The 15,831-nt window shown below is 38.1% G+C and overlaps 1 protein-coding gene across 1 annotated transcript; it reads left to right on the forward strand.

The window, feature by feature from the left end:
- On the forward strand, positions 1-6,632 carry LOC106925867 (aquaporin-3-like). The gene is made up of 6 exons (XM_015000412.2): positions 1-190; positions 3,454-3,580; positions 3,729-3,866; positions 3,998-4,113; positions 4,210-4,427; positions 5,269-6,632. The coding sequence occupies exons 1-6, from the start codon at positions 83-85 to the stop codon at positions 5,474-5,476; spliced, it is 915 nt and encodes a 304-aa protein (XP_014855898.2). The 5' UTR covers positions 1-82; the 3' UTR covers positions 5,477-6,632.
- Positions 6,633-15,831: the final 9,199 nt, after the last annotated feature.

Genomic DNA, 15,831 nt, shown 5'->3' on the forward strand with positions numbered 1-15,831 from the left:
TGGCCCTCCACCTTCAGATCCACTCAGGAAGATCCTGTGTATTTGTTTGCGTCTTCTCACCAGCTCGCCAGCCTTCGACAAAATGGGTCGACAGAAGTTTTATTTGGACAAACTGGCCCGCTTCTTTCAGATCCGTAACCTGCTGCTCCGCCAGGCCCTGGCAGAGTGCCTTGGCACTCTCATCCTTGTGGTAAGTCGGTGTACATGTGGTCCAGATGCTACTTAAGTTGCTCAATTAGAGGGATAAACTGTGGTATGCAATAAAATAAAAAAAAACACTTAAGAGATGTTATGTACTTTAAAGGGGCTCAGTGTAAATCCTTAAAAGTCATATATACACTCACATTATACCGATTGTATGAGCAGCCCATATTTAATCTAATGAAAGGTAAACTCTATTTTCTGATAAGACATGAACTCTGCACCAGAGAATTATTTTGTCTTTCTCTTCACTAAACCGTAAACATAGCAGTCCTTCTTATCTGACATCTTTGAATGCAGAAAGTGATGGATGACAGTGAGATAAAAGGGCTTGACGAATGTTGCTTACTCAGTCAAAGTGAACTAAGATCAAACAGCAAAGTGACACGCTGTTCAGGGTCACATGTTAAATAAATTAACTTACCAAAAAAAGAGCCAAAAAATAAAAATAAACCTCATTTTATTTTTCATCATGTGACAAATTTGTGTTTGCAGTAGAATATGTATATCAAAATCTGCATTTTTCTCTATAAACGGCTCCAAATTTAAATAGTTTTGACGTAAAAAGGATTCAATTGTGACTGCTGTGATGTAACTAGGTGTGGCGAAGTTACCTGACAGGTGACACATGTCCGTACCTGGAACAATACGTATCTAGGCTTTACAACAATGACACGTTTGACAGGATTTTACTTCTTCAGTAAATTCAACACATGTCATATAAGGGTTTTACTTCTCCCAAAGGAACTTATTATTTCATTTTATTTCATATGATTCAGTAATTTTCACTATTTAGATTTTAAATGAAACTGTTTGGTAAATACAGAACAACTAATAGTGATAAATGACATTTTAGGGTGTGTGTGCGTGCGTGCGTGCGTGTGTGTTTGTGCGCACGTGTGTGTGTGTGTGTTTGTGCGCACGTGTGTGTATGCGCGTGTGGGTGTGTATCTGCATACCTCCATTGGTTTGGTCTCTTTAAATTGTTGCGTCATCAAAGATGACTTCAGTCCATGTGGGGACAAATAATCTAAAAGGAATCATCCATTGTCAGACATTTTCACGTCTGTGTCAGAACTGATTATTGATTAATCTTGGTTAAAATGTGAAAAGCAGGAAGATAATGACTTTTGTTATTATAATGCAGCAGGTCAGAATTTTCCATCAAAGCATGTGACAGTACTGCCACGGCCCTGTGAGATCCTCCTGCTGAATTCGAAAAGATGCCACACAGGTGGGGATTGAGAGAAAGGGATCTGGCCAGGAGGGTTTTTTTCCTTCAGACAGTTGCCAAGTGTGTGTCTCAGTTGGCTGGCTGCAGAGGATTTTTTTTTACAAGCTCCCCAACTGTGTTCAAAGTTCTACAGTAGCTATGATTAGATGCATAAGCTGGCTCAGTCTTGTTTGCTGCTCCGAAGCGATCCACAGCAGGATAATATCATGTTTTGTCACACTTACGTTCAATTAAATGTAGAGCTTTTAAACAGAATTCAGTCTGAGTAAGGAAGCATGCACTTCCAAGCTGAAGGTTCATCATTTGTAATCTAATGCGTCTGACATTAAGGACGAAACACTGCGGTGCTGTGGCTGCATACACTTGTCTGCAGGCAAATTTCCCATAGTTTTTCTTTTTTTTTTGTGTTCTTTTCTTGACTTATAGTTTTAGCAATAATGACAGTGGTGTGTTTGCTATTTTCTAGTGCATCTCCTCCATTTCACAAAATAATTTTTCTGTATGTTTTTTTCTTAAATGAGGTTTTATTGTCCTTTAGCTCAGAGTTTTCAAATTATTACTTCATCTGTGAACAGTACAAATTTGCAGATGTAGCTATATTTCCCTTGAAATGTTAAAGAATGTAACATTGGTATTATGAATAACATGGTTATGCAGTTGAATCCTGGTGTGAATGTGAGGCAGTGATGACTGTGGGCTTTGAAAGGGTCAAATCTGATGAGGGATTTTGAAAGTTCAAGTGAGTGAGTCTCAAATTTGGAAGAATCTCCTTAAGGCCTTCTTCAGATGCATCTGCTACTGAAATGGAATGCACACACTTTTGGCCAAGCTGTAAACGCAATTCCTCCAGCCATAGTGGCCACAGCTGGAAAGACTTTAAAGTTGTTGTTTTGTTTTTTGTTTTGTTTTTTTACATATAATTTATCAAAGCCTATGCGCAAAAGAAAACAAACAAAGGCAGGATTACTGGTTCAGACTACCGAGTTCAGTGACTTTGGCCACTCAGGCGCCAGTTCTCACTTTGGTTAGCCCCAAGCCTAACCTCAACTTCTGAGCGGTGTGGTTTTGCTGAATAGCATGCTCATCCTTTGGCTCACAAAGTCAAAGCCTAAACATGGATCACACAGATCTGTTAAGCCAAGCATCTAAAAAAAAAGAAAAGAAAAGCAGAATGGCAATTAAAAAAAGTGGGGAGAAACAGTTGAAAAGGCCAAAAACAAAACAACAAAGCTGTAAATTCTTATTTATGTTTTCCATAGTGAAATCCTTTTTTGACCACTGTCTTCAAAGAAGTGGTCAAAAGCATGTGACAGTACTGCCACGGCCCTGTGAGAATAGTGGTAGATATTCTTTTCTTGCCCCCACTCGCTCCCATTCTATATATTTTGTATATAAATTCTATATCTATAATTTATGTGAGTTTAGACATTCCATTTTATATTTTACATTGATTTGTCTAAATGTGTATCTTTTCATTGGTAGTTATTTGTTGTTGTTGTTGTATACATGTTATTTAACAGAACAGACCAACTTTAATATAGTGATCATGTAACTTGTGCTTTCAATGTATGAGAATAGCCCTCTTCTGGTTCCCCTTTTGCAACTTTTCTTGCAGATTTACGCTCAAAATTAGGAAACTTCAGTGACCTGTTCACACATACAGATCACTCTAGTCCTCTGTGACTTCAGAACCACAATAGAGCTCATTTTTTCCAGCTCCAATAGCTTTTTGTTGACCGGGGTTCACTGATAACAATCGTCCAGGAACATTTTCATCTCTCAGCTTGACCTTGATGCATGACAAAAGGAGTGTTGTTCATGTGTTAAAATGACCAACAAGATGGCTGTGTGCTGGGACCACACTGAAAAATCCATTGTTAGAAGCAACTTTAACAAAGTGCATTTTTGTTCTTTTTCACTGACAGCAACTGTGTTTTTTCATTACTGCTCCTCACAAATATTTACAACTGCAAACAATATCATATTATTTAAAGTCAACCTGATTTTCTGCCTTTTAGATGTTTGGCTGCGGCGCCGTGGCCCAAAGCGTGCTGAGCTACGGTTCCCACGGCAGGTTCCTCACTGTCAACTTTGCCTTTGGCTTTGCTGCCACATTAGGCATTCTGGTCTGCGGCCAAATATCAGGTAAGCAAACTCAAGCACATTCCCACACTCCTTGCTAACTGCAATGACGATGATCGTGTGATCAGTTCAATTTTACTTAATATAAATTTTTACATCACGTCATGCCTGCATTATAGTTCACACGGTGTTTGCATGATGCCCCCTGTAGGTGGACATTTGAATCCTGCAGTGACCTTTTCACTTTGCCTGCTTGGAAGAGAGCGCTGGAGAAAGTTCCCCATGTACTTCCTCTTTCAGACAATCGGAGCTTTTTTTGGTGCTTCCATTATCTTTGGCATGTACTACGGTAAGTAATGACTCCTATGGGGATTCAACAATTATCCTATCACATTCAGAAAACTTTCTGTGTCGGATTGTGATGAACATCAATCACACGGGGCCACAGTAAATATTGTTTTTTTCCTTCTTCTGCTTTAGATGCCTTGTGGGACTTTCCAGGATGCTTCAATCTCACTAGCGAATATAACACTGCTGGCATTTTTGCCACCTATCCCGCAAAACATCTCACAATTGTGAATGGATTCTTTGATCAGGTACTTTAAAAAAAAGTGTTAACAGAAAACTTAATATCATCATGAAATCTACGTTTTTTTCATTCCCACGTCAACTTTTTTTTTTTTTTGACACAGATTATTGGCACGGCAGCCCTCATCGTTTGCATTCTGGCGATTGTGGACCCATACAACAACCCGATCCCACAGGGTTTGGAGGCCTTCACTGTGGGATTTGTGGTTCTGGTCATTGGACTGTCAATGGGGTTCAATTCTGGTTACGCTGTCAATCCTGCCAGAGATTTCGGACCACGTCTTTTCACTGCTATCGCTGGCTGGGGAACTGGAGTTTTCACGTAATGAACAAATTCTTGGCTTCTTTTTGGCCAGTATTAGGGGGGAAAGTGGGCTCCATGTGAGATCTAGATTTGTTAGAAGCCTTTGGACTTGCGTTGACCCCACAGCGTAGATCGTAATGGTCATAGCTTTTACCTTTCAGAGGTGCTAAGAATTGTTTCTCTTAATAGTTATGTTCATTTCAGTGTCTATTAATGAAAAAAGCCACTAAATTCAAAAGTTGACAAGTGCATTTGGCTCACCAATCTCAGAGACAATGGCTACCCAAGTCAAAAATAGGTGATAGCAGTCTGACACTTGAGCTGAACTTTATTAGCTTTTCATCAAGTGATGAGAAAGAAATCCCTAAAATCTTAGATTTCTATTTTTTTTTCTCCATAATCTTTGGAAAAGGGTGTTTCCAAATGAAAAACTGTTTATAGTTGGTGACATTTTCACATGTTTACTTTCATGGAGCACTACCAAAATTTATCTTTGGCGCAAAGTCTCTATTTTCTTTTGGTCTGTCAGGACTGATATGAGTTTTTTTTTATTTATTTTTTATTACGTATCAGTCAACATAAAAAAATGATGAAAGAAGTCTCATTTCTGTTTCCCATGGATTTGATAGAAATGTTATCATATAGAGAGCTCACTCTGTTTCAAAGAGAAGTGCAGGCAAAAGGGGTTGTCATCAAAAATAACTTCTAAAGTAATTTTTCTGCCCTATAAAAAAACAATAAAAAGGTTATGTCTTACACTTTCAAAATGTATGCTTTATTGCTCTGAAATGCTGTATGTCTTCCTCCTAATTTCACTTATGTCATTCTTAATGTCGTCTTTGTCTCGTTTTCCTCTCAGGGCTGGAGATGGCTGGTTTCTGGTGCCGATTTTCGCCCCATTCTTTGGTGCCATTATTGGCACGATGGTTTACCAGCTAATGGTCGGCTTCCATGTGGAGGGAGAAGTGCGTGAAAAGGAAGAGAGAGAGAACGAAGAGGAAAATCTACAACTCACCGTCAACTCCAACCCCAAATCTAATTCCAACGGCAAAGAGGCTAACTGCTAAAGCTAGCCTCACAGAGGCTAACTGCTAAAGCTAGACTCACAGAGGCTAACTGCTAAAGCTAGCCTCACAGAGACTTGTCCTGAATGTTAGACATGCAGCCGGTCTTCTGACTATACCGGCGGCTCCGAAATCTACACACGTAAATACCGACATAACACAGCTGTATTATTCCTGCCACTTATATGTTATGAGACACTCCTAATAATACATTTTCTTTACATTGTTGTGTAGCTGTATTATATTGTAGAGGAATTTCTATGTACAGTATGAGTAGAGACAATATATCTAACGGACGTTATTTCACTTCAGAGACGTAAATCTGAATGAACATGTCTTATCGCACTTCATCTTTTAGCAGTATTTTATACTTTGATATTGTTTTTCTTGCATTTTTTTTATACTTTTTTGCCTGTCAAGTAAGTTTCCTTGTAAAGAGTCTTTATATGGCAATTTAAGATTTTGTTGTGTGTGTTTTTCTTGTCCTGGTTGTTTCAAAAGATGAATTCAAGATAACATCTAGCAAAATGCCAACCAATGAAAGTACGTATTTGGAAGAACATTACAAAAAAAAAAAAAAAAAAAAACAGGACAGAAACCCGTAAACTTCAGCTAACAAATCATGTGTGTTAACTGTGTTAAGCTGAGCAGACAGCAGGTTTCCGGTTACATTCTGAGGTTAGCCACTGCTCTTTTAAAACAACTATTTTCAGCTGGTGTTCAAGCAAGTTCAGTCCACCAAAAATACTTTACAAAGAACCCCAGATGTCCTTTTCTGTGTGAAACAAGTACATTTTTTGAAAAAGGTTAAAACTGTCCCTTTTAAAGAATGTTTGGTGCTTATAGAGAAATTATTAAACATATTGTTTGTATAAATGTTTTGTTTTTTTATGGGGTTTTTGTTATTGGTACTGTTGTTCTTAACAGCTGTTGATGTTTTCGCATATTGTGCAACTGCAGTTGGGTGTAAAACTAAAATGTTTCTGGTTTGTGTTTTGTGCAAAGGCTGAGAGGAAATGCTTTGACACCAAAACAATGAAGTTCTGTTTTTATGCTGTAGCCTGAAAGCAGCTTGTATTACTTTCTTGCTTGTATCAGGTGGTGCATGTAGTCAGATTACATCCGATAAAATAAAAAGAACAACTTTAAAAAGTATAAACTTACCGTGCCATTCTGTAGACTTTTTTTTTTGTTGCAAATCATGAATATTTTCTTGTGGATGACACAGTAGTTGGACTATATAATTTTGGTCATATTTACCCTATGACATAATTTACTTCTCAAGTAAATATTTAGAGTTTTATTATTCCACAAATAAAACATGCCTTTGCAGAAGTGAGGTGAAACAAACAGCAAGACTAGACAGGAAAATCAACAAAGGATAAACTCCTGCAGGCGCTGGGTAAAAAACAGCTGACATTGCGGTATTTTAAGCTTCCCATTTCATGGTTGTTTCTCAGCAGTATCTCCAAGCTCTGCTTTCTCCATATGCACAAATCATCTCAGGCCTTGGCACTGCATGCCAAACATTCCTCTTGCAAAAATTTCTTGCCAAATCTGGGATAAAAAATATTGGGGATTTAACATCGTTGCCCTTTATCCAGCTGCTGATGTGCATACTGTATCGACAGACACAAAAAAATTAGTGCAAATCCTCCCCAGTTTCAAGGGAGGATTTGCAGGTCAGCTTTTTGTTTGGTATAGATCCCAAAATCCAGCAATGCCCAATTTACTTTTCAATTTACATCACTGCTTCAGAACGTTTGTTTCTGCAAGGGAAAAAAAAAAGTAGTTTCATCTGTTATGTTTGCACAAATCCATCTCATTTAATTAGAAAATAATTGAAAGTTCATTTATTTCAATAACTATATCCAAAAGCTCAGAGGAAGAGTAGAGAGGCACAGAATCCAAGATGCTTGTCTGTAGAGATGTTGTGTCGTCTGCACATGGTGGATCACTGGGTTTTATCAGATCGGCCATCTAACAGAGATTTTATGCCGCACTTCATTCTTTGTTTATCTGACTTGCTTTATGAAGTTACTGGTTTCATTTTCCAGCAGGATTTTGCATCTATCCATACTGCTCCTCTTGATCTTACATATGCCATTCATAGCCTTCTGTAAGAATAAGAATGTAATGTCTCAATAAAAAAAAATACATATATATATATATATATATATATATATATATATATATATATATATATATATATATATATATATATATATATATAAAATCCCTTCTCACCCTCCGCAGGTGGTCTCTTTCATCCTCTGAGCTCGGGTCCTCTACCAGAGGCCTGGGAGCCTGAGGGTTCTGCGCAGTATCTTGGCTGTGCCTAGAACTGCACATTTCTGGACTGAGATGTCTGATGTTGTTCCTGGGATCTGTTTGAGCCACTGCTCCAGTTTGGGGGTGACTGCCCCGAGGGCCCCAATGACCACAGGCACCACTGTGGTCTTCACCTTCAAGGCCTTCTCCAGTTCCTCTCTGAGGCCCTGGTATTTCTCCAGTTTCTCATGCTCCTTTTTCCTGATGTTGTAGTCACTTGGTATTGCTACATCCACCACAACGGCTTTCCTCTGTTCTTTATCCACCACCACAATGTCCGGTTGGTTCGCCATTACCATCTTGTCTGTCTGGATCTGGAAGTCCCACAGGATCTTAGCTCGGTCATTCTCCACCACCTTTGGGGGTGTTCCCCACTGTGATCTCAGGGCTTCCAGTCTATATTCTGCACAGATGTTCCTGTACACTATGCCCGCCACTTGGTTATGTTGTTCCATGTACGCTTTCCCTGCCAGCATCTTGCACCCTGCTGTTATGTGCTGGACTGTCTCAGGGGCCTCCTTGCACAACCTACACCTTGGGTCTTGTCTGGTGTGGTAGATCTGAGCCTCTATTGCTCTGGTGTTTAGGGCCTGTTCCTGTGCAGCCAGGATGAGGGCCTCCGTGCTGTCCTTGAGTCCAGCTTTCTCCAGCCATTGGTAGGATTTCCTGATATCAGCCACTTCAGTTATTTGGCGGTGGTACATCCCATGTAGGGGCTTGTCCTCCCATGATGGTTCCTCCAGCACCTCGTCCTCTGTTCCCCATTGTCTGAGACATTCGCTGAGCACATCGTCCATTGAGGCTTTGTCCTTGATGTATTTATGGATCTTGGATGTTTCATCCTGGACAGTGGCTCTCACACTCACTAGTCCTCTGCCTCCTTCCTTACGGCTTGTGTACAGTCTCAGGGTGCTGGATTTGAGGTGGAACCCTCCATGCATGGTTAGTAGCTTCCGAGTCTTAACATCCGTGGCCTTCATCTCTTCCATTGGCCAGCTAATTATTCCGGCAGGGTATCTGATTACTGGTAAGGCATAGCTGTTTATTGCACGGATCTTGTTCTTGCCATTGAGCTGGCTTCTCAGGACTTGCCTTATTCATTGGAGGTATTTGGCTGTGGCTCCTTTCCTTGTGACCTCATCGAGGTTGCCATTTGCTTGTGGTATTCCCAGGTACTTGTAGCTGTGCTCTATGTCTGCTATTGTTCCCTCTGGGAGTGAGACCCCTTCTGTGCGGACGACCTTCCCTCTCTTTGTAACCATCCGGCCACACTTCTCTAGTCCAAATGACATCCCAATGTCAGTTCTGTAGATCCTGGTGGTGTGGATCAGTGAGTCCATGTCTCGCTCGCTCTTGGCGTACAGCTTGATGTCATCCATGTAGAGGAGGTGACTGATTGTGGCCCCATTCTTGAGTCAGTATCCGTAGCCAGTCTTGTTGATGATTTGGCTGAGGGGGTTCAGGCCTATGCAGAACAGCAGTGGGGACAGAGCATCTCCTTGGTATATGCCACATTTGATGGACACTTGTGCAAGTAGTTTGCAGTTGGCTTCAAGAGTGGTTTTCCAAAAATAACTTTACTTAAAACATGTTGGACATAAAGGCTACTTAAAAGAAACAAACAAAAAGGGAACACGATACGTGGGAATTAACCCTTTCATGCATAGTGGTCACTACACTGGACAGCTATCTAACAGTCATTTTTTTGTGCTTCTTGTGGATTTTTATGTTATAAATGCATACAGACCACAGAAGTGGACACTAATGCATCATAAAATACACTATCAACTACTGGCCATCAGCTGCAAATGCAAGAAATTATTTTTGTTAAATCCAACATGGCCGACAGACAAAACAGCATGCCAACCGACCCGGTCCCTCTGTCTACTGTAGACGACTCTTGCAGGTAAAATAAATATTGTGACATCAGATAATCCCTAAAGAACAATACTACTGATGTATTTTTCAAGTAACAACTTTGTATTTGGAGAAAATTACAATTGATCACCTAAAAAAAAAATATATATATATATATATATATATATTTATTTTTTTTTTTACAAAAATTTGTTTCCTACTTTTTTTATGCCTTAAGAAAATTTTAAAAAATTGGAAAAAAAAAAATCCTGACACAAAGGATCGTAATTCATGCCTGAAAGGGTTAATGACATATATTGTATAGCTTCCTGAAAGACATGTAAGTAAGTTTTAATACCCGCTGAAGACAGCTGTTCTCGGTGTCAAATTAATCCACACAAACTCCCAATATCACATAACTCACAGACAGAGGTAGCAATTAGTTCTTGAATCCATGTACAAACCTTATATTTTCCACAGGAGAGGGCGGAGTCCAAAACTGAGTGTGTGGTGGGAGTACTTTTCCCAACCTGCAAACCTTTTCTCATGTGTTTTCCTTTGGATTAATCTAAGGTAATCTATTCAAAACAAGTGGGTTGCAAAAAGTGAAAGCAGGTCAGATGACCTGATTTCCTTTCCGTGAAGGATTTCACGTAAAGGAAAGTGAACCAGTTGACTGACTGATGGTGGAGATTGTCCATCAGCAGTGATGCAACATTCTCCAGTGTGCAGTGACGTTAGCAGAACCAGTAATGTCACCAGTATAACTCTTTAAAGACATTATGCAGACAACATTCTGCAACCTTATGGCCGTAAACATGTGGCTCCCGTCTAGACTGAGAACGGCTCGTTGCTCCAGGCTTTAGTGGAAACCTACCAGCATGCTTTGCTTTTGCTTTAGGAAAAATATTCTCCACAAAAGTATTTTCTTCAATCCTTCATGAAAAGGCTGTCAGGAAAATGTAAGAAATATTTCGGGGTTCAAATTACCTAACAACCACCTTATTTAAAATGTTCTTCCCATCTGATTGAACATGTTTGTGCTTGCACTCCTCTCAGTCACAGCCACTCCAGTCAGTCGAACTAGATGATAAAAGGTTTTCATATCTGGAAAAACTTACCAGCATTCCCTTTGAGCCTAGACTTGATTTTGTTTTTCTTCTAGTTTTAAGAAAGACTGAGATCCTTCAGCTAGAGTAGTGTATTTTAATATTTTATGTAACTATTAGCATTAAGACTTGAAGACTTGATCCCTTAATTTTTAGATTACTATTACTGTTATCTAGAAACAGTAACAGTGGTTACCATTTTGCATACACGCGTTCATTATACTGCATAACCAGAAAGTTATTTGGGCTTCTTGAATAAAAAAGAATCTGTGAGAATTGTTGTTCATCAAAAATCAAGATAACAACAAATTGAAAAACTAAAACACAGCAAACATGTGTTTGCATGCTGTTTTATAAGAAATGTATGTTTGGATTTTTTTGGTTGGTTCAAAAAAATCCTACTGAAATACATTAAAGCTTATTGACAAAATGTGAAAAGTTCAGGCTTTTCACTTGGTTTCTTTCCAAGTGAAAATGTTATGTAAAATTATTGTAAATAAATGTAGGCATGAAAAAAAAAAACAACACTCATGAATAACCTGCATTAAGCAGTAGAGTAGTCGCTCAGGTTCAACCTATCAGACACTTGCAGCCCCTTCTCCTCACCCCAGGTGGATTCAGAGCCGCTCACACATTGAAACTCGCAATGGCAACACTTGCGTTGGTCTTGTATGGAAAGACACAGGGGACGTCAACTTAAATCACTAAAAGGAAGGAGGAGGTCATTGACTCATTTCGCCTCAGGCTCATTTTAGTTAGTGTGGTTTTGGTGTGGCACTTAAACAGAGGAGAAAAGTCCTCTAACATGGAATATGAAATAAAAAAAAGAATAAAAGACGTGCGTACCGGTGTTCTGGGAACTGAGCGTCCAGACACCAGTGGGTAAAATTCTGTTCTTCCACCTTTGAGATTAATCACTAATTTATGTCCATTTCCAATACAGGCACAACTTTTAGACGTTTTTAAAAAAAAAAAAAAACTACTTATTGTCGTTCTTTGAGAATAAGTTGGGTTTTTTTTTGGGGGGGGGGTTGCAGCCAAAACATTATTATCTGTAATTTCATTCCTTTTTAAGCAGTTAAAACATATATGCATATTGCTACATCTGTTTCTGAAGCTATTGGTTCACATATCTGTGCGACCTAACGAACAGTTTGTCATGAAGCGCACTAAAATATAAAACCACAATCTGCCAAAACTCTGCGGTTTTACTTATCCAGCTATGCAGCTGATGATTTTATGTGAGCACATCCACAGTTTATGAGACTTGTCAGAAACTGAAATTGTTGAGCAAGACAACTGAAAATGTATGCATAAAACACCAAACGCACAGCATCTGGTTACTAATAATTATACTCTGACGACTTGTTTACTTTCAGAGCTTCTTGCATAATGAAGCCCTCAGTAGAGGTTAAATCAGCTCAATATCCAAAAGCAAAACGTTGCTGAGAAGCACTTCCTTTGGATATGAAACTGACCTGGCAAGGCTGAATGGTTATTTATCAAAATATATTTTTAAAAGCAGCAAAATATTGACATCTTCTTTTTATATCCCAGACATCCTCTGTGTGGTTCTTAGTGGAATTTACATGCAGGGATGTTTACAATGTAGACATAAGTACAGAATTTGTTTGTACTTATGTGACCTGTAATTTCTTTCTTTTGGATATTTGTCCGAGCAAAATTTTCAAAAGAGCTACTCAACACTGGCATCTCTCAGGGTTGTGTCCTCAGCACACTATCTATTGTCTTGCAGAAATATAAGCTTGACAAACTCCACAGTCCAAATGGCGTCTTTGGCATATTCTGGGCTTTACCAGAAGCAAGTATAGAAAAAATTTGCATAGATAATCTTAAAAAAAACAAAAAACTGCTTGGGACCAGAAAGGACATCATGGAATAATCATGACATTCAAATGAATTGTTGGTTTCTCACTAACCAGCCTAAATGATCTGCGGTGGAAATGGTGCCACGCCCTGGTCACGCCTTGTTCCAAAACCTTCCTTCTGGCAGGTTCAGGACCCCGAGCGCAAGAACTGAGACGACAAAGCGGCTTCTTATGAGCCACACTGCTAAACCCTGTTTAAACTATTACTGGAACAAAAAGAAAATGCCTTTGCATGACTCTGTGAACCTTTTGAATATTCTGGGTGTGGATGAACATTGACTTTATATTGATGCACTTTTTTTTTTCTTGACTTTTATGCTGTTGAAAAGTGGAATAAAAGTCAAACGTTTCTGTCTATCAGTTTGTATGAAGTAAGCAACATAATTAATATTATATGCAAAGTAATTGGGGGGAAAAAAGGCACTCATGGTAAAACCAACAGCTTCCTGCAGTGGCTGGAGGGACAACTTCCATGTATTATCAGATAATCAAACTTTAACAAAGACGTAGAGGTAAAAAAGTGCCAGAACAGTCATTCTGGGGTCCTCTGAAAGGACAAAGATCAACAGAAACTTACTGCTCCAAAACTATTTTTTGTGTGGCCTTCTTCTCATATAAACTTTGGATTTTCACTTTTATTCCAGCATAAATAGCAATCTATGGGGGCATGTTTTGGCTTTAGCACTTTTTTATAGAATATTTCAGCAATCTTATAAGCAATCTTATTGTAACCTATTTAGACAAATAAAGATGTGAACTATGCAGGACAACTTATTTCTTCAACTATATGGAAGTAATACATATTTTTTTGTTTGTATAATGTTTATTTTTCTTTTCTATGTTTTTCCTACGAAGAACAAATGTTTGTTTGTTCATGCCTTTATTTATATATATATATATATATTAGGGTGAAGACAGGCCAACAAGTAGGCTCTAACATTAAACTTAGACAGAAGAAAGTGATTCTTGTTTCAGCAGATCCAGGTGCTTTACAAGGAAAACAAATACATGACTCCTTCATATTATTCACATAGGCGAGGCCAACATGCCTGTGCTTTTATTTATTGTTCCATGAAGGGTTTAGGTTGTAAAAAGATTAAAAAAAAACAAATAGACTGAATTATATCATCCAAAAACATTCATTTGTCTGTAATATAATATCTTTGAAACACAATCTTACCTATCTGGTTTATTAGGCATTGAAAGGCTGAGGTACAATATGTCTGCAAAGCCTCCAGTTTATCAGCTAGGATTACTTGTGCCAAACTCTCGTCAAAGCATTTACACCTGGCCAGGTTTTAGTGTTGCATAACATGTTTTTAGAGAAAAAACAAGCTGATGCAGATGTAAAAAAAAAAACAAAAAAAAAAAAAACAGCTTTCTTTAATCAAGAAATCTAAATTACACAGACTGACTTCTCAAATTGTACACAACCCACGTAAAAAGCTACAGAGAATGTAAAAAAAAAGGGTAACACTTTATTTGAAGGGGTGTGCATAAGGCTGTCATGACACTGTCATAAACATGACATAACACCTGCAATGAACATAAAGAAGCCTTTATGAATGTTTATGACAGTTGTCATTAAGTGTCATTTAGTAAATATTGACACTTTTAAGTCAAAGTTGCTCTAAAAGTTGCATTAAAAGTCCATTAAAAATGACAACTTTGCATTAAATTGTAATTATTTACAAAATCATTCAAAGTTGGCATTATTAATGGACTTTTAATGCAACTTTTAGAGCAACTTTGCATTAAAAGTGTCATTATTTACCGAATGACTCTTCAGGACAGCTGTCATAAACACTCATAAAGGCTTCTGTATGTTCATTGCAGGTGTTATGTCATGTTTATGAGAGTGTCATGTCAGTCTTATGCACACCACTTCAAATAAAGTGTTACCAAAACAGGTGTGTCAAACTTTGCTACATTACTGTGTGTGATCTTAAGCTAATTACAGCTGAAATACTGAAATAACAGTTAGGATTTTACTCATATTTCCTTAGATCCATTTGTTTACTGGTGAAACAGTTTCCAGGACAGAAAGATTCAAAAGACTTCCTTTTTTATATTCCTAGGAGAGGAATATAAAAAATATCCAAGACAGCAAGATCAAGTGAGCTGCAGGGATTTCTGGCAGACGTTCTCCTGTAAGGTGGTAATTTGTAATAATTTGTAGGTTGGATGGAATGACACAAAACTTTTCTTCTAACGCAAACCCCAAGGTCTGGCAAAAAAATATTTCTTTCTTGAGAAATAATGTTCTGTAAAATCTGTGGCCAAAACAAAAAGTTGATTATGCACAAAAACAACACTGCAGAAAGAGATGCACCATACACAAAGCAAATATGGTGGTGGAGGCATTACTTGTTTCTAAATAAAACAGATTTTTTTTTTTAGTTAAGGTAGTTAAGATTCTTCCAAATATCAGTTGTAACCTAGCACCTCTGGCTGTTTGAATTTATTTTTATAAAGAACTAGCACAATATGGGGGAAAATATCAGATAAATTAGAGTTAAAAATAACCCATAACATAATTTTCTAATCTGACAAACACAGAAAAACGAGTAAGAAAACTACAAGTGACCTTACTGTTTACCAACCCATGAAATGTTGTCTTTGTTTTAATAGAGCAATAAAATGTTTCTCGCATAGCCAAAAGGACAGACCGGGATGCTAATAAGCTGTTTTGTAACAAAAAGCAGGAAACACTTGAGGGAAGAGTTCGCACCACGTGCAGGCCATGTGTGATTTCCAAATATTTAGGCTCAAAAATCCAAGCAGATCCAAACAAAAAGACAGCTACATAAACCACTTAGGTGTCTTGGAGAAATCAGATAACAAAACAAAACAAAACAGGGAATTAGACATGTTATCAAAACATGCGGAAAAATGTGCAGTACTGTAAAATAACCTGGATGGGTTTCAGGGCTGGTCATTTTGGAAAATATTCCAATTAAATTCTTTCATATTTTCTCTCATTATATCCACCACCTTGCATATATTTTATTGGAATTTTAAGTGGAACATGTGCATGTACCACACGTCTACGTATGGTATTCAAATTCTTATTCAAATGAAAATGTGAAAAATATGTTGCGTGTTCCTGATCAGCCCGCTTTACACTCACGTCAACTAACTGTCTCAGTCCAGTTTCTAAACATTGTTGAAA

This window comes from Poecilia mexicana, unplaced genomic scaffold (assembly GCF_051168715.1).
Source record: "Poecilia mexicana isolate PSO_F unplaced genomic scaffold, ASM5116871v1 scaffold_9, whole genome shotgun sequence".
Lineage (NCBI taxonomy): Eukaryota > Metazoa > Chordata > Actinopteri > Cyprinodontiformes > Poeciliidae > Poecilia > Poecilia mexicana.

Excerpts from the sequence above, each read along its gene's own strand:
- LOC106925867 (XM_015000412.2), top strand. The coding sequence starts at position 83 with ATGGGTCGACAGAAGTTTTATTTGGACAAACTGGCCCGCTTCTTTCAG. Across the intron at positions 3,867-3,997 it reads TATCTTTGGCATGTACTACG|ATGCCTTGTGGGACTTTCCA; the intron begins GTAAGTAATGAC and ends CTTCTGCTTTAG. Across the intron at positions 4,428-5,268 it reads TGGGGAACTGGAGTTTTCAC|GGCTGGAGATGGCTGGTTTC; the intron begins GTAATGAACAAA and ends TTTTCCTCTCAG.